At 42.1% G+C, this 24,655-nt stretch overlaps 1 protein-coding gene across 1 annotated transcript in view; it reads left to right on the top strand.

The window, feature by feature from the left end:
- Positions 1-24,655, top strand: part of LOC125903130 (protocadherin-15-like) — a 324,152-nt gene that overhangs the window by 274,839 nt on the left and 24,658 nt on the right. Inside the window, exons 25-29 of the mRNA XM_049599840.1 lie at positions 23-132; positions 3,663-3,803; positions 10,586-10,713; positions 20,948-21,163; positions 23,584-23,672. Coding sequence (XP_049455797.1) covers positions 23-132; positions 3,663-3,803; positions 10,586-10,713; positions 20,948-21,163; positions 23,584-23,672 — 684 coding nt within the window. The remainder of the gene's footprint in view (positions 1-22; positions 133-3,662; positions 3,804-10,585; positions 10,714-20,947; positions 21,164-23,583; positions 23,673-24,655) is intronic.

The following is a 24,655-nucleotide window of genomic DNA, read 5'->3' as shown; positions in this document are numbered from 1 at the left end:
TGTGTGCTCTGTGTCTTCCCAGGTTTCCTCCAGTTAGCGAGCTGGCTCCATTTGGTACACCGGTGGGAACAATTCTAGCTGCTGCAATCAATCAAACCATCTTCTACTCCATTGTGGCGGGAAATGAGCTAGGTATGTGCTGCAGATCATATACCCTACAGTCAATTAAGCCAATTTTTACAAATTATATTTCATTTCCCAACACTCACCGGACACTTTATTAGGTACACTTTGCTAGTACCAGGTTGGACCCCTTTTGCCTTCAGTACTGCCTTAATTCTTCGTGGCACAGATTCAACAAGGTGCTGGAAACATTCCTCAGAGACTGTGGTGACTGTGGAGGCCATTGGAGTACAGTGAACCCATTGTCATGTTCAAGAAACCAGTCTGAGATGATTTGAGCTTTGTGACATGGTGCGTTATCCTGCTGGAAGTAGCCATCAGAAGATGGGTACACTGTGGTGTTTAAACCATGCTCAGTTGGTACTAAGGGGCCCAAAGTGTGCCAAGAAAATATCCCCCACACCATTACACCACCACCACCAGCCTGAACCGTTGATACAAGGCAGGATGGATCCATGCTTTCATGTTGTTTACGCCAAATTCTGACCCTACCATCTGAATGTGGCAGCAGAAATCCAGACTCATCAGACCAGGCAACGTTTTTCCAATCTTCTATTGTCCAGTTTTGGTGAGCCTGTGTGAATTGTAGCCTCAGTTTCCTGTTGTTAGCTGACAGGAGTGGCACCTGGTGTGGTCTTCTGCTGCTGTAGCCCATCTGCTTCAAGGTTGGACGTGTTGTTGGTTCAGAGATGGTCTTCTGCAGACCTTGGTTGTAACCAGTGGTTATCTGAGTTACTGTTGCCTTTCTATCATCTTGGACCAGTCTGGCCATTCTCCTCTGACCTCTGGCATCAACAAGGCATTTTCACCCAGAGAACTGCTGCTCACTGGATATTTTCTCTTTTTCGGACCATCCTCTGTAAACCCTAGAGATGGCTGTGCGTTGCCACATTCATAGTCACTTAAATCACCTTTCTTCCTCATTTTGATGCTCAGTTTGAACTTCAGAAGGTTGTCTTGACCATGGCTACATGCCTAAATGCATTGAGTTGCTGCCACGTGATTGGTTGATTAGCTATTTGCGTTAACAAGCAGTTAAACAGGTCTACCTAGAAGTGGCCAGTGAGTGTACACTCAGTCAAATTCTAACACAAGCTCTGTGTTTGAAATACAAAGCCCTGTTGTCCATGTCCTTTATGTATTTTTCTACATAAGGTAAACATATGTTTGTGTCAGTGCGTCATCTTCTACAAAGCCTTTTGTTCTAAAACCTGCAGATGTCCACAAACCAGATTTTCATCACAGTAAGGAAATGTGCCCATCAGACTGTTTTGGAAATTGCAGGATGCATGTCATAGCTATAGGTACTGTTTGTACCTTCTTTGTGCAGAAGTAGTCAGTTTTGACGTACTTGCTGCTGCACAGTGCTTTTCACAGTGACTGGCAAATTCAGAAAGAATGGACAGCAGCTGTTAGCGCTATGAATTGTACATCACTTGCAATTGCTATCTCCCAGTCTCAAGGTCCAAATCACAATGATGTTGTCCTAATTATATTACAGTGCAAACACATCCAAGACATTTTGCAGCTGTGTGCAATTTGCCCTTTTTTGCTTTTATTGCAATTTTCCATGTGGCAAAATATAAATATTGCCTTTGTGCCAAGAACACTTTAAGCAGAACAACAGCAGAGAGGAGAAAATAATTGAAATTTTTGAGTCAGCGAGCTACAGGTCCTGATCGACAGGGTGCAAAGGCATCCCTCAAAACTTCAGGTAAGAAATTTAAACGAGACAGACAGAGAAACTGTATTTGTGAGTTAATATCCCAGTCTGTCAGTGCTGTTGGTGTTTTCAAACACACACCTTAAGACTGTCAAAGAAGATGACATGAGTTGAAGCGCATGACAAAAGGGGGACGGGGGGGGGGGAATCATTCGATGCCTCACAGGCTTCTCAAACACTTCACACTGCTGCCATTATTACTGGAAAGCCTTGGCGCGACATCCCTTATAAACGTGCCTCAGTTCCCACTGACTCTCTGAAGACTCTAATAATTTCCCTGTAATTGTGTGCGGCTATTAGCGCTGATCTTTGTGAATTGGACTGTTTTTGCAATTAGGCTAATTTACATAGTCAGGGACCGATGCACCAAATGTATGCATATTATCTCATTTAAATATTAGCAAGTAGGACAGGAGCGCTGAGACGTCTTTGCTTGGAAGCGCAGTTACGGGTGCATTTCACCCTTTGCAGGTGCTTTGAGTATGACTGTTTCTTTTTGTCTCAGCCTCAAAAGCTGTGCAATCTCATTCTTAATTTGCCCCTGAAAGTGTGAAGAACATAATTACACCATCGTAAAGAGAGAACACCAGAGTCAGAGTGGCCACCGGGAGCACTTTGATTGTCCCCATATCTGATGCCCTAGTGCTGCCTATGGCAAAGGGAGTAGTAGGAAGCTGTCCATCAGTAGCCCCTTCCCACCATGCACCTCAAGTGGTCCTGTAGTGGTCTGTGGCATGTGGAAACATGAGCTCGAGTCACTTTTCCTTAGATGCTGCTGCTGGAAATCGCAGGCTCAACACCTAATAAAAGTGCTATAAATCTACCTCCAGGCCCCCAGCAGTAATATTCTCAGGAAAAGCAATAGCATTCTGAAGTATGGCCTTTTTACATGGCCACAGTGGAGTTAGGTTCCTTCCATGCCATTGAACGGGGGGAAAAAAAAATCTGCCAGATGTATTTCTGTGATATTTCCTTTGTCATTGCTCCAACTCAACAGTCATTTTCCTGCAAAAGAGCACTTTAAAATCCACCAATTACACAGCTTCCATTAGAATTCAGGTAGTTTTTATGTGATTTCTGTTCTGTCCAACGGGTGCTCTTTTCTTCACTTGCCACCACGACAGACTGCTATTTTAAATTTTTCTATAGCACATGTTGAGAAAAGGTTCACACCTGTGTGGGGATCTGACTAATTTAACTCAACATTGTTGCAGCGTCTTTGTGTGAAAGGTGTTAAAAAGGCTGTATAGAGCTCGACACTTAAAGACCAATTGGCCACAAAGAGAGAACAGTATGAATGCATTCAGTTGTTAGACCTGCAGAGTCACATTTGATCAGATGTGTGGTGCCAAGAGTGCAAACAAAGACACACAGCTCTGATCAGAACTTTATGTACAGTACCATGCAACTAACGAGTGCTTCCATCCACTCCCTAGGCAACATTTGCATGTGGGGCTCATGTGGGTAATAAATGGGTCTTAGAGTATGCGGGATTGTCCTTGGGTTCAATAATGGCCCCATGTCAGTTGCCCACATGGATGGGTTCAACCAAATGGTCCATGCATGGGTAATGCTAGGGCTACCTGGGTACCAAGTTGGTATGGGCCCAACATGTGGATCTTATCTGGAGCTCACTTGGGTAAAATCAATCATGTTGGCAATCAGCATGACACCACTGTAGAACCTGTGGACACTCAGCCCATTTACACCCCACAAAAGCCCCACATAGAAATGTTGTCTGGGTTTGCTACTAATGTCTTCGTTTTGTCTTTTTTCTCCTCACTCTTTGACATGCTCTGATTTTGTTTCTGTCTAGGTCATTTTCAGGTGAACAACAAGACAGGCGTCATCTCCACAGCTAAACCTCTGGATTATGAAAATGTGACCAGCTACGTCCTCCGGGTCCAGGCAGACTCTATGGTGATTGTCATGTCCAACCTGCGCGTGCCTTCTAAAAGTAAGACATAGCATCCAATAAATGGGTGAATGCGGAGGTTGTGTTGTAGGAAATCAAGGATGAAATTCTGTTTCATATGATTCCAGATGCTCCATTTATATTTAATCATAATAATCCCTCAGTGTGACAGATTATGATTGAATACAGGTGTAGGATGTCTATATTTGTATCTCTCGTGTTTGTTTCACATTATATCTTTGTACATATGTGTGGATTATGCTCACTTCTGCCTTTTACATTTAATTTAATATATCTGTGCTACCTGCACTGTTAGGCTGCAGATTTGGATCAAAACCAGGGAAACATTGTGTCACAGGGTGTACGGCTGTATGCGTTATGCACCGTTGCCTTTTTCACTGCTCTGATCCATTTGTATAATTAGTGGCAGGTCTGCTGCAGCCTGTGTTGGGTTGTTTAGTGTCTCACTCCATTGAACCAAGAGCTGATTTTAAATTGACTAAGGACATACTGTATTTTGCAGTTTTCTCTTGTCTATTTGTTTGTCTTAAAATATTTGACCATTACGGCCTTTTCATACATTCAGGCTAAGATGAGTTGTCATATTACTTGAGTAACTACGTTGCAGTGCCGGCAGTTATTTTTATTCATTTGTGGAATTACTCAGTGCTTTTTAAATGTGGTTAATATTTGACCACCCTCTGTTCCACCCGCAGGGCGCTATAGCTCTGTGTAGACCTGTCACTGCGAGACTGCCAGTACTCTGAAAAGTTCAATGTGAACACGCAGAAATATGAAATATATGCATCGACAGATTTGACTCTGATCTGTCAGTCATGATGTCTATTAAAAAATAACCTTAAAAATATGATTTATCCCTGCCGTCAAAGCAGCATCTCATGAATCCTAACCAACTTTATGTGTCCGAATTCGTCGCAAGGGGTCTAATCATCAGAAATAGCCCATTTGTTTTAATTTAGCCAGACCGCCCTCCAAACGAGGGTGGGTGAGGAAACATTAATCATAGCAAACTGTGTGTGTTCACATTCTGAAGGCCTCAGTGTGCTTGAAACTGGATTGTGCCAGCCGATGGTGGTCACATTGTCACGATCTCTTGCTGGCTGAGTTTGGGCGTGATGAGTTGCATAATGAAGATTATGGTGCATCTTTTCTCCCCTTAGAGGGATTCATGACGGAGGTGCTACTTAGAGAGAGAAGTTCAACTTGCTTTTCCTTGTACCAATCATAAATTGGGCATGATTGTCAGATTTTCTGTTTCAGAAAGTTGCATAAATTGTCAAACCCACTTGCGGTCAGAGAGGAGGTTCGAGACGCTGTTTGATCGTCTGAGAAGCACTTAGTTTGAACTACACTGAGACCTTCAGACTGCACTCTTTGACGGCCATGCTTCAGCTGGAGCATCATTAGGCTTGTTTGTGGACAGTTAACTGACAAAAGTTTTGTGAAATGATGAAGTGCTAACAACACGTCGGGTTCATACCCCTCACTCGATCTATTTGAGCTACCAATGAATAATCAATGTCCTACTCTACCTGCCTCCCTCCGTCTTGCACTGACTGTCTCTCACATACTAATGATGGCAATTACAAGTGCGCAATACTCAGGCACACACACACATCACTTACCTGATAGATGTTAAGTAGAGGACTTCCTCTCTCACACACACACACACAAGGGAGAGAGCTTGCCTGGCGTCTACAGGCTGACATTCTCTTTTGGCCCAGTGTAGAGAAATTGTTTCTTTTGTCACTTGTCTCACTTGTATTACTGTACTGCAGATCAGGACTCCATGACAGGGACATCTGTCTTCTCTTCATCCAGTTTAAATAATCAGAGCATTACTGGACTGATTTGTCAGACAGATTTCTCTTAGGGCCCTGACACACCAAGCCGATGATCAGCCTTTGGTCAATGTCAGGCCGTCAGTGAGCGTCTGTCGCCCTAGTTTTGGTGGCGTGTCCCACATTGTTGGCACTAGTCGGCCCTTGTCTGTTACTGACGGTGAATGTAATCACCTGCCTGACGGTGAATGAAATCACTCTGATTCCAGTTAAGCACAGTGCATGAGAAGAGAAACAAAAGTGAGGACAGCAAACAAACGGCTAAAGACAAGAGGGCATGAAATCGGAAGAAGCCATTGAGCTCTGTGGCAGAAAGGGTTCATAATTGTATGTTGTTGTTGTACGGTAAATATCAGGTTGTGTATTTAATGTGTTATCTGGCAGGTAGCATCTTGAAGCTGTCTTGTCAGTTTTCTGGTTTCGCTAATGGCAAATGTCAGACTATGACTAATAACAGACTAATGTCACCTTTTGTATGCAGAGTAGTGATATCAGTTTCAGTTAATTTTGCTTTCAGTTGCCCTACACCCATCAACCAGTAGCTCAGCGGTTCATTTTTAAAGAAAAAAAAAAAAAGAGCTGAAATATGAGAGGCCTTTCCTTTTAGCCTCCTTTTAGCACGCATTTCAAAGTGCTATTCATTTAGAAGTGGTGAAATGAAATGTTTTGTTATGTAAATATCTTGCCTTTTATTTTATTTTCTCTTGGCTTTGATGGCAGACAGCTGGCTAGCTGTTTGAATGTACGTACGTAAACATAGTGCCCACTGCCCAGGCTCCAGTCTCGCTGGTTACCTCACGTTAGCCTTGGTCGCTCCGCACCGTGCACCACCCAGGTTAGGTGGGATCCAATGATAGCTAGTGGCACCGCTCATTTGAGATTACCGCCGATAATGCTATCTTGATGACGGGTGATGTTGCTGTGATGCTTGGTAGCCACCCTCCAGTCTCCCCCCAGGTGGCCCCGGTGACTATGTGGCTTCGTTTTGAGCCGCAGAGCCCCATTATCAGTGTTTACTTGGATTACTAGGCACTAGAGAGGGTTTGCCACTCAAAATTGAGCCAGAGCGACCTGGTGGGAGACTTGAGGGTGGGTAGTGTCTCCACAGCAACAATTTTGGGTGGGGATGTTGTTACTGGTGGTTATTGCCAAATGACTGCTGCTGCTAGGTAACGTTAGCTCCCGCCCGACCTGGCTGTCGCGCAGTGCATAGTGGCCAAGGCTAGCTAACCAGTGGAGATCAGAGGCTGGGCATTGAGCACTGTGGGTGCATTCGAAAATACAATTCGAGCACACTCTGGCACACACCTGACAATCTGTAAATTCAGTGCGCTGTTGGAACGCACCATTCGGTTATCCGGAACACCACACTGTCAGAGCAGCAGAGTGTACTCTCAACACTCTATCTGGGAAGACGGAGAAGAGCACCACACAGAGCAAATGTGTGATAAACATTACCAATCATTAATCCATGTAGAAGTAGAATTCTTTGTTTCTTCAGACAACAGGGCTTGATTGATTGATACAGTATAGTATCGCAATATTTTTGTGTCACAATATTGTATCGTCACACAATGCCAAGTATATTTTTTGATTATACAAATTGTTAATTTTAAAAATACAAATTAAAGTTCAGGTTGCCTACGAGAATAATATAATCAATTGCTGTTTCAGTTCTCTAAATACATCTTGCTGCTGCAAATAAATGGTTAAAATGAGATGAACAGACTGAAAAGTTATTGAATAAAACAGATGTTGACAGAGTTTTCCTTTGGTGACATAATTGACCAATGGGTAAGCCACGCCTCCCTCCACTCACCCGGACAAACTATCAACATTCAGTGACTGGTGCTATGGCAGGTGTCGCAGGAGGCAACTGATGATTTCTGGGGACATAACGATCAGATGTCATTGAGAAATAACCAAAAGGGCCTAACTACACATTGGAGGGATATATTCATCATTTTATTGTTGAGAAGGTCGATGAAAAGCTTAAATTAAAAGCCAAAATTTACAGGTCACAGTGTGACCCGCATCTAGTTGCCGTTGCCATCAAAGACAACAAGTTTAAGTGCCACTGAAGTTAAGGTTTTTGGCTCAGAATATGATAAAAGGATAACGGCCTTTTTCCATCTTTACCAAGAGTGTCTCTCCGTTAGTTTGGTGCTACATTATTTACACTGAATCATTCAGCATAACGTTTGCCAACCTTTGTTATCTCTGCGATTACAGATAAGCTAATGAAGCTAAGCTTCAGAAGTTAACGTTAGCTTAACGAGAGCCCTTTGGACAACAGCTAACAATGATGTACGATCACCAAAGTACAAAATTAGAACAAAATAGGCTAATGAACTCCCAGCAAACAAGGTGACATGATGAACAACGCAGCTAGGAGCTAACGTTAGGCTAACTTTAGCTAACACAATTTTGACTTACCTTATAACAGATATAGACATTAGTGTTAATCTTATTCACGTTGAGTTGATATTGTGTTCAAACATTACCACACAACTTTATCCAAAGGAGACACTTTTCTTGGTTGAGATGTGGTTTAAAGTGTAAAAAATACACCTTGTCGCCCAGCCTCTCAGGATACCTTGTGTTAGAGTTGCATGTACCCCATGCACACTGTTTGACCATTTTTAAACTTCAAATCTCAGAAAAAGCTCATAAAACCGAACAAAACTGACTTTCTGTAATGCATTTCAATGAACGTCCAGGCAGAGAATGTCCGAGTGTATGGGATTGGTTATACGCACTGTGATTGGCTCATCGAGTTTGAGGGCGGGACTTAGTCATAGGTCAATTTACAGTTGAAAAAAGGTAATAAATCACAATATTTTGCAATATATTTTATCGAACTACGCAATACATATATGGCAACATATTTAAAATTGCAGTAATATTGTATCGTGGATCCTCTGGTGATTCCTACCTCTATACACAGGCGAAGAGAGCTGACTCAACAGTCTGTATGCTTTGCCACTTGTTCTTAGGTGTCTGTTTGGGGAATCTAGGCCTTTAGCCCTATTAGGACCATTGCACTGTATTTGTACACACATGGCCTAGATTCACACTTACACACATGCATGCTGATATTCATATGTAGATGCACATATGTAATAGTCAAGTTTTCTAAATGGTAACGAACTCTTGGTCACACTCAAGCTTACTCTGCCTTAGCAGCAATCTCTCCCTTTAATGGGCGCGTTACTTTCATGCATCTTTATCAGTGTGTGTGAGAGACTGAGAGAGAGAGAGAAGGGGGGTATTTATGTTTTCATATCCTAATACTCTGAGGATGGAATATAGCCACTTTCTACAAAGAGAGGGAAGAGAGAGAAACTCTGCAGACCTCTTTTCCCGTCCCCTGGAGTCTTTCCTCTGTGCCTCACACTCCAGCTTTTGTGCCTGTAATTTGATGTGCTGTGTTTTTGTTTGTCCAATTCCCCTGGTGCATCCTTAGCTCCAATGCCACATGGCTTTACATTTTTGTATGCCGCCAGAAGAAAAATGGTCCTTGACACTGCATATTTTGTACCTAAACTGCAGTGTTGGAAGGTTTTTTTTTTGTGCTGTACATATTTATGCTGTTCATTGCATAGGTGTAACTGTGACAAATGATACGGGGGGGGGATGGTTATGCTCAGTGTATATGTGTTTTCCTTTTAAAGGGGCAGCAAGCCTCACAAAAAAGGCCAGTTAACCAGTAAATTCAGTTTTAAAATACCAAATGTTCTGCCTCTACTCACTCAGCATTTCTTCCAACTCCAGGGAAATTCTTCCTGCTTGATTATTGGCTGCCCTTCAAATTATTATTCCCAATAATGTGCAAATTGCTTGCCTGTTGAACTTTCAGAGCCTTTTATTGATGGTATTGCTCAGCACCAAGTTGTTGGGAAAACAAACTCTTCAACAATAAATTATGCGAGGTAGACCTCACTTAAAAATAATGGCTCGGAAGGCAAGATTTCATCATCGTTTTTATTATTTCACGGAGCCATATTTTACTCAAAGTGTGAGTGTTATCAGTATTTGGTTGGTAAACAGAATGCAAACTGGCTCAGTTGTTTTTCCTGCTCATCTACTTATCAGCAGCAGGGTAGAGAGGAGTCATCAACACACTCCAGACTTGTTTTTTTCTCCATCCAAAATTATTTGCTGTAATCTAAGCAGAATTAACCTCCTCATTATTGACTCAAAGTTGCACCAAAATAGCTTCGCACACTGTTTCATTAGAAAGGGATGAGTTAGGAAAGGGAATGTGTTTCTCTGCCCTGCATGCAATTACAGATTCACTTGGCAGTGCAGCTGAAAATTGCTACTAAATGAAGAGAGGTTTTCCCAAAAGTCCACTTTTGGTCAAAATGAAACAGCAGTGAAGCAGAGAATATTCTCGAGCAGTGGATATTCTAACACATTTAGGCAGATTTCAAAAGCTAGGTGAATCTGGTTCCTCAATTTCAGAATGAATCACATTAAATTCAAGATTGGTCAAAGCACCCGTCCTCAGATGATAAAAAACTATTACTTTATATAAAATTGGTGATGGCTGGTCATACTGTGATGTTCCCAGCGATGACTATCTTGCAATATACTCTGGGAAATGATTTATTTTTTAGCTCTCTTTTGAAGTTGTGGACCAGCCGATGACCATGCAAAAATTATAATGACGTGACAATTTTGAGGCTCAGTTGTGCAACATTTGATCAGCGTCAGTTGGGATGACTTCATAGATTTCTTTATTAGTGGCTGGGACAAGATAAACTTTCTGGGCTTGTGTGTCCCAGTTCTTGGGTGCAGCATCCTTGATTAGGTACAACGAAGTGCACCAACCAAGACTTAAATGTTGTGTGCTTGTTAGTTGTTTTCTGTTTCATATGAACTTTACTAGGTCTGTATTTAAAAGTGAATGACTTCCACATGGTTTAGATGAGTCAGCGTGCAATTTTGTTTTTGCAGCAAACACAGCCAAGGTGTATATCGAGGTGCTGGATGAGAATGACCACCCTCCCGTATTCTCCAGAAAGCTCTACATAGGCGGCGTGACGGAGGACACAAAGATCTTCAGCTCGGTGCTCAAGATAGTGGTAAGAAAACATCAGCTCTGGTATTTTGTTTTGTTGGTTTCGTGTCTGATCCTGCTCCCACCTCCTCAACACTTACCCTGCAGCCATGGTGGGAGAATTCATCCGATCTGCTCTGTGCTGCACAGTTTCATCTCCTGCCTCTATCGCTTTCTGCATCTCTTCCTCAATTTCGCTCTCCCCACTGTCTGCCTTGTCCAAGAGCAGGTGGGATCAGAGCGAGCTGAGTGGTGTAATCCCAGTATGTTCACAGAGGCATGGCTGGACATCTGATTATCAGCCCACTCTGCCAAGGAGCTTCCACTTTGTCGTCCTGTATACTACACTGTATGTCTATTTTCTGTATGCGTGGGTGAGTGTTAGTGTATACTTAAGCTTGTGTTTGTGTACAAAATCCTTTCAGAACCAGTGTCTTTAATGCCTACCTTGAATGTCAGCACTACAGCTGACACACTGTCATGCATTTTTGTGTGAATGTACAATATGTCACGACAACAGATTTGTTTATTTGTCAGGGTTTCAGGGGTTTTGGGGGGTTTATCTGTCTTTTTTTTTTCACAGGGTGTGTCATTTGTATTTGATGCACTTAAATACAGTCAACGTAAGGGCTAACTTTCCAAAATCCTTTTTTTGATCTCTTTACATTTATTGTTTCAGGTTGACTTTTACCACGACAGTCTCAGAATTCTAATACCGTCCAGCCCCGTGCTCGAAGTGGAAAAGAATAGTGCTCCCTTTATTTACATGTTGGAGTGTACATTGGGGGTGGGCGGGTCAACAACATGAACTTGGTTACTTAAAACAGCGGGTCTTCTCATCGTTGTGGTGGTAGCCGCAAGTGGTTTTGACGATGCCAACGTTACATCAACAGGCTCTTCGCTGCTGCTGGGAGTGACACTACTGTTGCTGCTCCCATCCTGCATTCCGTACATTGAAATTGACTTTTGAAGCTCTGTTGTGTCATCTTCTGGCTGTTTGTGTCTCTTTGTGTTGTCCTTTTGGAGCCAGGCCAACATCATCCTAATGTAACGTAATGTAAATAATTACCTGCTTCTCATGGCTGATAACCGATAATTTCACGTTTTTGTATTTTTAAGAGGAAGTATATAACCTGTAGTTTATGTTGTAGTGAGTTTAGATGTAGTGAGAAAATATGGCTGGTTTAATACTCCATAGCTCCTCAACGTCCATTCCCCATATAACCCCACACTACAAATGAATATGTTAAGTACAAGGACATGAAAGTAAAATGACTTTTAATCTGTATTAAATTTATAGGTAATGGTAAGAGAGAGAGTGGGAGATTTTGAAGCCTGGTGTTGCTGTGTATAAACTGCACTGCAGAGTGGAGTCTCTACTAACAGAGACAAACACGGGCAGCTGACGTATATGAACGGGTTGAATGCACATCGGCAGGTCCGCGTTACATCTGGGGTATGAAATTTTTATATCGTCACGCTACATTTTTATAAACACACCCAGGCGCCTGCTCACCGTCCCATCATTGACTAGCCTACAGCTACCAAGCAGAATAAAGATGAGCTATTGAGTCACCTCAATATTAACACTCAGCACAGACAAACAAGTGGCTGTGTCTCACACACACACAGCCAGAGAGGTAACAATACACTATCTGTAGAATCACATGGCTAGCTGTAATAAGTTTAACAACAGAGTCGAGCCTTTAAAAAACTTGGTGTTGGATGTAAGCCGCTGCTGCTAATTAGCTCGTGCTAACACGCAGGAGACAGTCCTTCAGCGCTGTGTCTATCCCCAGCAGGCGGTCGGAGATCAGATCAATCTTGTTGTGTTCCTCTGAAACTGTGAAAGACGTCCACACCACGACATGATTTGCTCTCTAGACAGCGTGCTGCAGTTGTTGTTCTTCTTCTCTGTATTTATTGGCAGCGTGCAAACCAAGTTTAAAGGTACGTGTACTGCTACCCACTGTGTCAGGTGTGCAGATGCTGCCCTTGGTAAGTCAATGAAATCAGTCTGGCTCCATATTAACGGCACTGTTTTTCAGCTATAATTATGGGAGTAATGCATTATTCTAAAAATGTCCCAATGTCAGCCAATAATTTATCAGCCCGATATATATCCTGCATCCCTAATCTAATCCTTAATATCAGTCTTGTGGGGCAGCTAACCTGAACCTTGAACTGGATTTACAGCTGAGTATCATTCACTTTACAATAAAAACATGAAATCTGTCCAAGTGGACAGCAGGCACCTGATGTACTAATGCTGTGTCCTTACTGTAGCGGCCGCAGATCGATTCCGTCCCCTCTACCTCCCCTTTTCACTCTTAAACGGGCACTGTGTAGGAATTTCTCCCATCTAGTGCTGAGATCATATATTGCATTCAAACGGATAGCGCACTCTAGTGCCTCACTGTTTCAAACGCGTATTACAACAACGGTAGCTGCTGTGTACCAAAAAGCTATGATAACATTGATGAAACCATGTCATCCGATACTTCATGGAGTATGTTTACAATGTAGGACTGTTGGGCAGGTGTAAATTGAAACAAACCAATCACGCCTTGTCTTTTGACAACTGACAAGTGGCTCACCCTCACACACCTCATCCCTCTCCTCGCAACACTGCGTCGCTAACAGCTGTTAGCGACCAGTGCCAGTAACAGCGGCTAACAGCTGTTAGCTGCGCAGTTAGCAGCGCTGGTCGCTAACAGCTGTTAGCCGCTGTGAGCTGTGATTCTCCTTCAGCAGCTCTCTCCACCTGGGAAAGGCTACCCCGATGTTGACCCTCGTTTTTTGAAATCACCGGTCACGTTGCCCTTTTGCCTTTTTTCAAAGGCACCGGCACTTGTGGCTAGCCTGCTTGCTGCTGCTTTTCGTCACTCTACCTGCAGGCAGAAACCGGAAACCGACAAGCAAAAACGCGAAAGACGATTCCGTATTTCTCAAGAATGTCCCTGTACATACCTGTATTTTCAAGATGGCGCACGTACGTGATGAGACACCAGTCGTAATGTATATGTAAATGAGAATTTCGGCGCTTACAGAGACATACTTAGATACGCTGATGGAGGTAAGTACACATGTGCTAGGACACACTTTTGACTGCAAAATTTGTTTGTTTGTCTCGAAGAACAACTGGAATTGTTACACAGAGTGCCTTTAAGCTGTCCTAACTGTGTGACACTCGTGAGGTTACAACACAGCACAGACCAACAACATAGTAACACTGTATTATGAGTTTCACTAATGCCTTTTCAGATATTTTAGAGGTGAAGGGAAACTTCACTGGGAGGAACTGTAGCCAGCTTAAATTAAACTGGGACCTGGCCAGAAACATGGGAGCTATATACAGTATAATGGACACCAATGGTGTCTAGAGAACGTCTCAGAGAAGGAGTGGGTGTAATATCTAGCTGGCAGGTTGAGGAGTACAAAGGTCATGAAGGAAGATTCATAAAAAGTATTTCAGACCTTCTGCCTCTGCCAGATGTGAAAATCAGCCAAACTCATCAAAGGATACAGAGAAGGGAGCTGTCACTCATCGTATATCCACAACCTTATTAACAAAATAGACGAGTTCTGAGAGCTGCTGCTAGAAGAAATACAGGAATAACAGGGGCAGTTTGAGATTTTATTCATTGTATTGATGATCGCAAATAAAACTCTGGGGTTGCTTTTTCAGCAGGAAATGAGCTTATTCCTAATCCTTGTGTTATAACTTTGAAAAAGGTCTTGTAGGACAGAGAAGCATTCCTCAAGGACTTGGTAAAGATAAGATGAGATGAGATAAAACTTATTTATCCAGAGGGAAATTGCTTTGCAGCAGTTGCAATCCAGAGTTGGGAGAGTGCAGATAGAAGACAGTGTAAACATACGAAGGACTAAAATAAGAACAGCGGGTGCGAAATATAAAGACATAGCTAACAGTAAGGTGCAATGTGTAATGCTATGCAAGTCATTCCTTACAGCGTTCGACAACTCCAAACATGGTATAAGCATGTGTTTACAAGACGAGAAGAGCTGCAAAGTTCTCATCAGATAAATAAAATTATTCCTGTGCATGTGCATGAAACTTGAACATAAACATTAAACCATTGTTACATGCAGGTTTTCATGGCCAGTATTTATTTAAAGTCTTGAAGGTTTGATCTGGTATTACAGAAGTGCACTTTAGCCACTTCAGGATATTCAGCCTTCAACCATCATTCAGTATATGATTGTTTGTTGGTGGATAGGTCTTTATGTAGTCTATGAAGTGTGTTTGTCTAAGATAAAACAGAGAGGTTAATAACCGGGCACATGGACAGTACATGTGGCATGCTATGTGCTATTCTTATGTTATTACAGTGTTGTTAAAGTTGTAAAAATGTATTAATGTGTCATACATGATCCCACATTGTCACGTTCAAACTGGTTTGCAATCTCATATTTGATTTTGGGCTGTGTTCCATAAAGCCGAAGTACATGGGGCACGGATGTGGCACGTCGCGTAGATGGGGCAGAGCGGGGTTTCATACCTGCTACACAGACTCCGTCTCTGTATTGTGTGGTTGCTGCCAGCTCCACTGTGTGCATACTGAGTTCTGCCAAGTGATAATGCACTTGTTTATGCAGGGTTTGGAAGCATATGCCATATGAACTGGTACTGAATTAATTAACTGGATCATTTTAACTACAGGATGCATTGATTTGAGCGATTTGTTTTAATGAGAACTGTAAACACAAACATAAGGTTACTGTGCTGCATCACATTTCCTCTGGTACAATGAGGTATTCATCTGAATCCTTTTTAAACAGATTGCACCTGTTTTTTTTTACACAGTCATATATAGTTTTTACCTGTTGGAGGGATGTGGAGCTGCACGCAGATTAGAAAAAATACACCAGCTGCTTAAAAATAAAGAAGAACGGCTTCCATGCTCAGTGTAGCAGCTTTACGTGATTATAATGGATGCGCTCTGCTGCAGGCATGCTGCGGCAAATTCATCAAACCACATCCGTGTCCCATGTATGTCAGCCGTTAAGGATGGACTAAAGATTAATGTAACTCAGAGCATTGTTAGCTGTACAATAAATAATTTTCAGAAGATATACACATTGAAGAATGTTGAGGGAACTGTCCCTTATTCAGTCAGGAGAGACTGGTTTTTATAGTCAAAATAATATTTATTAACATGTGCACATAAGAATGAAAAATGTGAAAAGACTTTGGCAATTGGACCCCATCGAGATGGTATGATTTAAGGAGGGTGATGAATCCATAGTTGAATAGGTCTGGTCACTGGTAGTGTTGGTGGTAAAGGTGGTGAAGATGAGATGAGAGGAAGATGGAGAAGTGCCGATGATCTGGATGAGTAGAGGAATGAGCCTTTGTTGAGCTTGTCCTGGACTCTGGATACGATGGCTGGAGGCGAACAGGGTGGAGGAGGTCGCGACAGTTCTGCCTAAAATGACAGCTGACAGCAGCAGAGGAGAGAGCAGATTTAAAATTTTGCAGTAGCATCCTGATTGGCTGATAAAGATCGTGGCAAAGTTTGACTGGATAAGTAGAAGAGTGAACACCCATAGACAGCTGATTAGAGGAAGCAGTGAGAGTGGGAGGCAGAGAATTGTGAAAGTCTTCCTGATTGATTTTTCGCTGAGCTTCATTAGACCTTTTTTCTCAGCAGACATTTTGTGTTGTCATAGCACAGGTGCTACTACTCTGAACAAAACTATAAACGCAACACTTTTGTTTTTGCTCCCATTTTTCATGAGCTGAACTCAAAGATCTAAAACATTTTCTATCGTTCAATCGTGGGAGAGTTAAAAGACATTGTTCGGATGATCTAAGAGGTCAGGACCTGGAGTAGGGACAAAGTTCAGCAATATACTGATGTGCCAGCCCATGTATGTCTTTAAAAACAAATAAAAGGTAGGGTAGAAAATTGGTGTAAACAACATGAAACTATTTTTTGTTAAACTATGCTGGAGTAGAATTCACACAATGAATGTTGAGCTAACAAATCTGCTACATTGAAATCCACACCACAGTAATCTTGGCTGCCAAGTCAATGTGTCCTTCAGTGGTCTGAATTGAATATCAGGCCAACAGAAGAACATTTACTTAATCATATTAGATTTCTTAAGGGAATAGCAAAGATTCGAGAAAACATTTTGAGAAAACATTCAGGGCTGGAGCCCAAGAAGCCACCACACCAACCCACTTCACTGCTGCGTGCCGGCAAATCATCATGCACAATACGAGGACCCTTTAAGTAGCAAATGTAAATGATGCAGACAAAATTACTGCCATTACATCTGTGTTCTTCCTGCTGTTACTTGTCGAAATGCCTACAGTGAAAACAGTCTAATTTACTTTACACCTGGCATAGATGCCATTAGATGCAATTACTTGCAACATCTTTAACTGACTGTGTGTGTGAGTGTGTGTGAGGGAAAGAATGTGTAGGCTCAGATGATGAACTAAACACTCTGCACCATCTACAGGCACTTGACCAGTTCAGAATCCTTTTTCTGCCTTTCCTTTTGCCTTTTGCTTGGAATAGACACCAAAGTGTGGAATTATGGGTCAAGTGCTATCTATAATTTCCCGAGAGCCTGGGCTTCTTTGGCTAGTATGGCAAGTGTGAAGTGTTTGTACTTGACTTCATTAGTAATGAAGCTGAGCGCCCCTTTCTCTGGAGATAATCATTAGAAATATCGTCAACATTTGGCATACTCTACTGACACTTCTGACCTTCTGTTTTCACTCGTAGTCAGAAATAGTTTAGTCACATAATATGGTCGCAAGCAGTAACTGGCAGACCTTTTTATACAAGCAAATGAACTCCGCAGTAGCAGACAGGTTTGCTTCATTTGCTGCTAAAGTCTAATTTCAGAGGTTTGGGGAAGTTAAATGGAAAATATTTCATTAAAAATTTTAAAGTCTGTTTAGAGGAAAATCTGATTGCATGATTACACCCTGCTCCTCGTGGCACTTCCTTGACCCTGTTTTTTAATCAGTAAGTAATTGCATTCACGGGTAGCCAAATGACAGTCACTTTTTCTCAGTGCCCTCTTCGACTTCTCCGCTCGTTGTTTTCAACACACTGGAGGAAAAGCTTTTTAAGCAAAAATCAGACACCAAAACGCCTTCAATTTTTTCCTAAGTATGACAGTTAAGGCTTAATGTCTCCTTAGCTGAGGGACTTAAAGTGATGCACAGAATTTCTTAGAAGTTTTCCAAGTTAAGGAAAATCATTAACTCAGATACTGTGTTGAAAGTGATTCTACAGCGGTAATAGTTTCCATGGAGATTGTTTGTTTGCTTGGACTCGCACATGTGAGGCCTGCTTTCATCTCACAAAGTTGACTTGTATTTAGTTAGATAGTGTTGATGAAGATTCTAAGTCATCCAGGTCATGGTAATCTTAAGTGTTATATCATAGGCAACTGGACTTGCTTGAGTTCTCTCATGAGACGGTTCACCTCTCATCCAAGAGGCTTCCTCAGTTCTAATGGACTGGTGCAGAGTCGCAGGCTTTATACTCTGTGTGGGTGTGAAGCCTTGCAGAGTCAATGAGGTCACATGTGAGTCATTGACCCACCCGGCCATCATACTGGCATAAAAAGTGAAGACAAGACAACCATATTGATCAGAGGAGGATAAGATTATACTTCTGGAGGAATATAATCATAGAAATCACAATCTACAGAGTAAAAACAGAAAACGACTGTAGGAAGAAATTGCAACAAAAATTAATTCAGTCAAATTTACAGTGTAAAATCAAAAGTGTGTCCATTGGGTTCTTCTTGGGATGTGTTAGTTTTTACATTTATTACCATAAACTCAGTCATGTTGCAGGTAAGATAGAGTCAGAGGTACCTTTTTTTTCTACCTTGCTTTGGTTGCTAAGGTCTGTTGTGCACCATTCTAGGGATTCCTCAAGAATACGACCAAGACAAGGAGAAAACCACCAAATACCTAAGTGAACATTTTAAGGGAACCTTAAGGAGAGGACTTAAGGGTGTTTGTGCAACCAATCTTATTTTGAGGAAACCTTAACCAAGACCTAAAGGAAGATCCTAACTTAAGGTGTTTTGTGAAAATGGCCCCAGATCTCTTAAAGTTTTTATTTTCACGTAAACCTTTGGGATTTACACATCTTCCCCTTGCTGTTTTATGGCAGCTTGCAAGCAAACCTCACACAGTCATAGGTGTAGATTTACAGGGAACGCCATCCATTTTCATCCGCTTATCCAGAGCCAGGTTGCAGGGGCAGCAGGTCAAGCAAACCACCTCAGACGCCTCTCTCCTCAACAAAACTTTCCAGCTCCTCCTGGGGGACCCCAAGGTGTTCCCAGGCCAGATGATATATGTAATCTCTCCAGCATGTCCTGGATTTACCCTTGGGCCTCCTACCAGTGGGACGTGCCTGAAACACCTCCAACTGGAGGCGCCCAGGAGGCATCCTGATCAGATGCCCAAACCACCTCTACTGACCCCTCTCAAAGCAAAGAAGCAGCAGCTCTACTCCGAGCACCCTCCAGATATCCGAACTCCTTACCTAATCTCTGAGGCTGAGCCCAGCCACCCCATGGCCACTTGTATCCACGATCTCATTCTTTCGGTCACTACCCAGAGCTCATGACCATAGGTGAGGGTTAGGACATAGATGGACCAGTAAATCAAAAGCTTCACTTTTCGGCTCAGCTCCCTCTTCACTACGATGGTCTGGTGCAGCGCCTGCATCACTGTAGATGCCACACCAAACTGCCAATCCATCTCACGCTCCATTCTAGCCTCACTTGTGAACAAGACCCCGAGATACTTGAACTCGTCCCCTTCAGTATTTAGAACGTGCATTTTTCCTCCAATAGAAACATGAAAGTAGCTAAGGACTTTTATTTTGACAAAATCAAAGACATAAACAAATTAGTGTGTTTCAAATGCATAAAAGGTTTGCCCTACATAAACGATGCCGGTACATATACTGTATTTGGTAAATTTGTCTTCACCCAATGAGGATATCTCACTCTGCTGATTTATGCAGCCCTTTCATCGGGACCTTGCCCCCCCTTCCCTCCTCCTCTTCCAATAGCCGGAGAAAAAAAAAGGAGATTGCTCCTATTCATCAGTGTCACTCTCTACAGACAAGCACTCCGAAAATTGATGCCTGTGTGAGAGCTCAGTGGCCAGTCAGAGTTTGTGCCTCAAAGGTCGATGGGAGAATTCTGTGGTTTTGCCAACAATGACACAGAGTGGTTGGAGAGACTTCATGCAGATTACTGACATTACTGAGGATTTAGTGGTTTTTGCTCCAGCCATTTTCTTGTTTTGATTTAAAGTCATTACTAGAATGTAATAGATTTACCTAATTTAAAGCAGCTGTAATTTATATTCAAATGTCAATGTCTAACAGAGGAGGGACGTCACTTAAAGCTCCAATCTTTCACTTCTTGTTTGAGTTTGCGGTGATCAAATTATTGTTAATAAAGAAAAAAAAATGAGCCAGACTGTCAGTGGATCCCACTCCAACCAGCTGTAGTTTAACGTAATGTTATAATGTTTCTCCATCAATGATTTTGACGTCATTTGATTACATAATTTAATAACATGGCAACAAATTACGGAGGCAATGCTGCCCTCAAAAAAAAAGTTTTATAACCAGACAGCTCTGATGCTTTGTGTTCATGAGAAAATTGAATGGTTTTGATTTGTCACATGCCTGCAGAACGATTGTGCGATAAATCACAGCAAGATTGATGCACCGTGGGTGAGTCGGACAAGAAAGGTCCGCCTGCAGTGTTTTCCATTCAGACTTCGTAGCATATTGCTCTTCCAGCCCAACTCACCAATGTCACAGCAGGTGTTTCCCGTCGGCTGTCAAAGAGCAGATAAATCCTGCGATATCACTGATTGGGAAGTGTCCAGAAGTGCAGTATGCTGGGAAATAACAGCCACCATCCTATTTAAACACTGTCATGATTTGTGAATGCTGGCTCAGGCTGGATTGAAATCTCAGAGTAGTCCATTTCTTAGTAGTATTTTATCTTTATATTTTTTATTGTTATTCTCTATTGTATTTTGTGGATTACTTATTTGAATTGTAATTGTCATTGTTATTTCTATTGTTCTGCTGCTGGCTGCACCACAGATTGCCCCTCGAGGACAATAAAGATATCTTGAACTTGAACTTATATTATTGTCTGGAGTATAACACGTAGATTTTCTCTTATCTAACTGTACGTGTGCTGTATGTGTGTTGCAGGCCACTGATAAGGACACTGGGAATTACAGTGAGATGGCGTACCGCCTGATTATCCCACCCACACCAGAGGGCCAGGACAGCTTCGTCATCGAGACCTACACAGGCATCATCAAGTCGGCCATCATGTTTCGAAATATGCGCAGGTCCTACTTCAAGTTTGAGGTTATCGCCACGGACGACTATGGAAAAGGTCTCAGCAGCAGCGCTGAGGTGGTGGTGAGTATCCAGTATGGTGCCTTTTATAGTGTGCACAGTATGTGTGCACTGATCAATATATATACTGCACTTGTAATGGTCTGTGTGCACACTGATGAGCACTCTGTTAGTCCTTGACTTACATGTCACCTGTACACCAGTGGCATATTGATCACACATTGTATACGGCTTCCTCTGTCTTATGTCTCTGCAGGGAACACTCCTGTGAAATGTGGGATTGGTTTTCAATATTAACATCTATAATTCATTGATACGGGATAATGAGGATGTGGGACTGGGATACTGTACAGTCTTATCAAAGGGGCATCCCACCAATTTTACACATCAAAGTCAGGTCAGGAGTCAGTGGGGAGCGCTGCATATCTTCTGAACACTAAGGAAATTAGTTTAGTAAACTTGAAAGCACTTTTAGGATTTTTAAAAGTTCAACATTTTGGGGAATAGGGTTATTTGCTTTGTGATACAGGTAGTAAAAAAAAGAGTGATACTGATGTATCATACTGATGTCTATATGACAAAAAAAAAAGCTACAGCTAGAAGCCTTTTAGCTTAGCTTACCACAAAGACCAATTAACAAAGACCAATTAACCTACCACCCCCTCTAAAGCTCACCAATGAACATCTCCAAAACCAAAGTGTAAAAATTACAATTTCGCATTTCAGGCCTTAAGTCCACCGAAGACATTTGTCTCAGCTGAAAATGCCAGGTGCTCCTCAGGAAACAACCAGCTGGGAGCACTTGAGAGATCTGTGTTCTGAGACACCCTCGTTGCATCTGGTTGCTATGATACAGAATATCCATGTAGCACGTAGGGAGAGAGGACAGACTTGCTGGCCTGTGTGGGTTCAAAATAGTAAACATATATTAATAAAAATATTTCTCCTCTATTGTTGTTGTTGTTCAGTACTGACAGTTGGTCTTTGTGGTATTTGTCCCACCTGTTCCCCACTGTGACTGGACAGCTGAGTAAAAAGGGAGAGTGACGAGCGCAGTATTTTAAAGTTAAACATTTTCAAGTCTAGGAATTAAAAGCAATACGTACAGCAATGCTAGCGGTTCTCAGCAAAAAGACTGTGAAAATGATCATTTGATAATCATATTGACACTTAAATTACCCTATTACAGTTTTATTATCCAGATCACTCACAGACATGAAGAAACATTACTTATATCTTTCTCAAACTTTCCCGTTTCCATTTCAAAATAAAAGCGTTCTGACTATGTTTCTGTGGACAGAACCCCTTCATTTAATGCAAGGCTTTTAATTGTGTCATATTGTCATGAGCCGCAGCAACAACACTGTATGTGTGAACGCCACAAGCGTCTTCCCAGTCTTTATGCCACGCTAAGCTAACAGAGAGCTAGCTGTAGCCTTATATTTACCAGACAGATATGAGAGTGGTATCGATCTTCTTGTCCTGATACTCAAACGCAGTATTAAATTTCTCAACTACTCCTTTTGACATGTTATTTATTTTATAGAGTAATGTTTTGTGAAGTAGAATTTGAGGTATGAATGGCTGTTTCAATAATTCTGTGTGTAGTAGATCAAAAGATGCCTGCCAAAAACAACCAAAAGCTCTGTATTTGGTTGATTAATTGTGAAACCTCTGCTCTGTTTTTCTTCATACTAATTTGTTCATTATGAGCCTGGATGGTGCTTTTTGTTTTTTGTTTACTCAGTGCTAAATGTTTTGGTTCCAGTCTATTGAATTATTCACAATAGGTACAGGACACACAACATGTGGCCTCTGCCACTGGCTGATGATCCAATTAGACTCTTTCTTTCAGCCGTGTGTATTAATTTGGTTCATATTACGTGTGTTTCTCTGTGTCCATGTGTGTGTGTCTGTGTTTGTCTTATGTCTATGTGTCCCGTCTCTGTGTGCATTTCTTTTTCCCAATAATTTCCCCACACACCCACTGTGATTGGGCTCAGCTTTGCCCTCAATTCAATGCTTATCTTTCCTGACTGTGGGAAGGCTTATTTTTCGTTTCAGTGAAATATGTCTGGCTAACAAGCCTCTAACGAGACAGAAGGAGGGTCTGGGACATTGCCTGGATATGAGAGAGCAGCGAGTGCGTAACCATGGTGCTTGTTAATTTTCAAGGGGAAACCTAATTTCACAGGAGCCGCATGGGAGATTTGGCTTCGGAGCACAGAGGCTGTTGCCTATGCGCTTAACTGCGGCATCAGAATTAAGTCCTGTTAAGTTTGCCGCATGCCACCAATGCAAGCAGGCAATTAGATGGTCCCATTTGGTCCACCGACAGAGATTTGAATGAGCCAACAAAACGCACAGTACTAGGACATATGTGACATACTGGCTTAATCGCTGTTTATCACTATTTTCCACTGTGTGTTTTTTACCCCTCGGTCTTTTATTTATCTCTTTCCCTCTGTCGTGCTCTCTCGCAGGTTTCTGTGGTCAACGCATTGGACATGCAAGTTGTTGTGTCGACTGTCCCGCCCACGTTAGTGGAAGAACACAAGGAGCAACTCATTAGGTAAGAGAACATTTACCATGGTTGTAATATGAAAGAAAAAAATGATCCTGTTAAACAAGAAGAAAACAATATTAAGTGTTCGGGGTTCATTGTAATATAAAGGAAGCTACCGTGTAATAAAAAGGTGAAACAGGGCCAGTGTCCACATGGTGTTGTTCTTTGTCAGAAAACGGATGACAGGGTGCTGAGGAGCGCGTCATCGCTACATGTGGGTTTTGCTTATATGACAACAGTATTTTGACATTAACATTAGCTCGGTAGCTAACAGCACCACACAGTTAGCAACAAGTTTAAGGTGGCAAAAGCACGACACTCTGCTGCAACATTCATACCCTTTATCCATTGTCACTTTTGTCCGCACCAAGTAAAGCCATGCTGCACCGATTTGTGTTCACATTGTCAGTTTAGACGCGCAGTGCCATGCTGTGCCACGCTGTGAGAGATGGAAAAGTTGGGCCGCACGCCCTCAAGCGGGTAGCAGTGACATCTCGCCAACCTCAGCCAACTCCCGATAACCCCCGTTCGTCCCCCCAGACAAGCGTGTGTGTTATGAGACTCTACTCACCTCTGTCTGCAGGAGACTAGAGGCGTTTTTAAAAGTCTCCATGTGTTCAGCTCTCAGTACTTTTGTTGCTTTTAAATTAATCTCTGAGGTTTGGAGTTCAGTTTTTCTCATGCATCCTGTTTTTACTTTAGATATCTGCTTTATTTTATTGTTTCATGTTCGCTCTCAGCTGTATTAGAAGTTGTGTGAAGTTGGTGCTCGAAAATTCAACAATTTCTTATTTTGCTTCTTCACAATAAAAGTTTATACATAACAAAAAAATGGGAGACTTTTATTGTGAAGAATCTGTAGTGGAACTGAATTGAATTAGCGGAACTTTGTTAGCAGCTTTTCTCCAATAAAGGCAAGTCTAATAATACGGCAGGGAGGGAGAGTAAAGGCAGAAATAGCCACAGTAAGATGTTGATGAAGAGCTGCA

Source organism: Epinephelus fuscoguttatus, linkage group LG16 (genome assembly GCF_011397635.1).
Source record: "Epinephelus fuscoguttatus linkage group LG16, E.fuscoguttatus.final_Chr_v1".
NCBI lineage: Eukaryota > Metazoa > Chordata > Actinopteri > Perciformes > Serranidae > Epinephelus > Epinephelus fuscoguttatus.
Note: the sequence above shows the minus strand (reverse complement) of the source record. Positions and strands in the feature narration are given on the sequence as shown.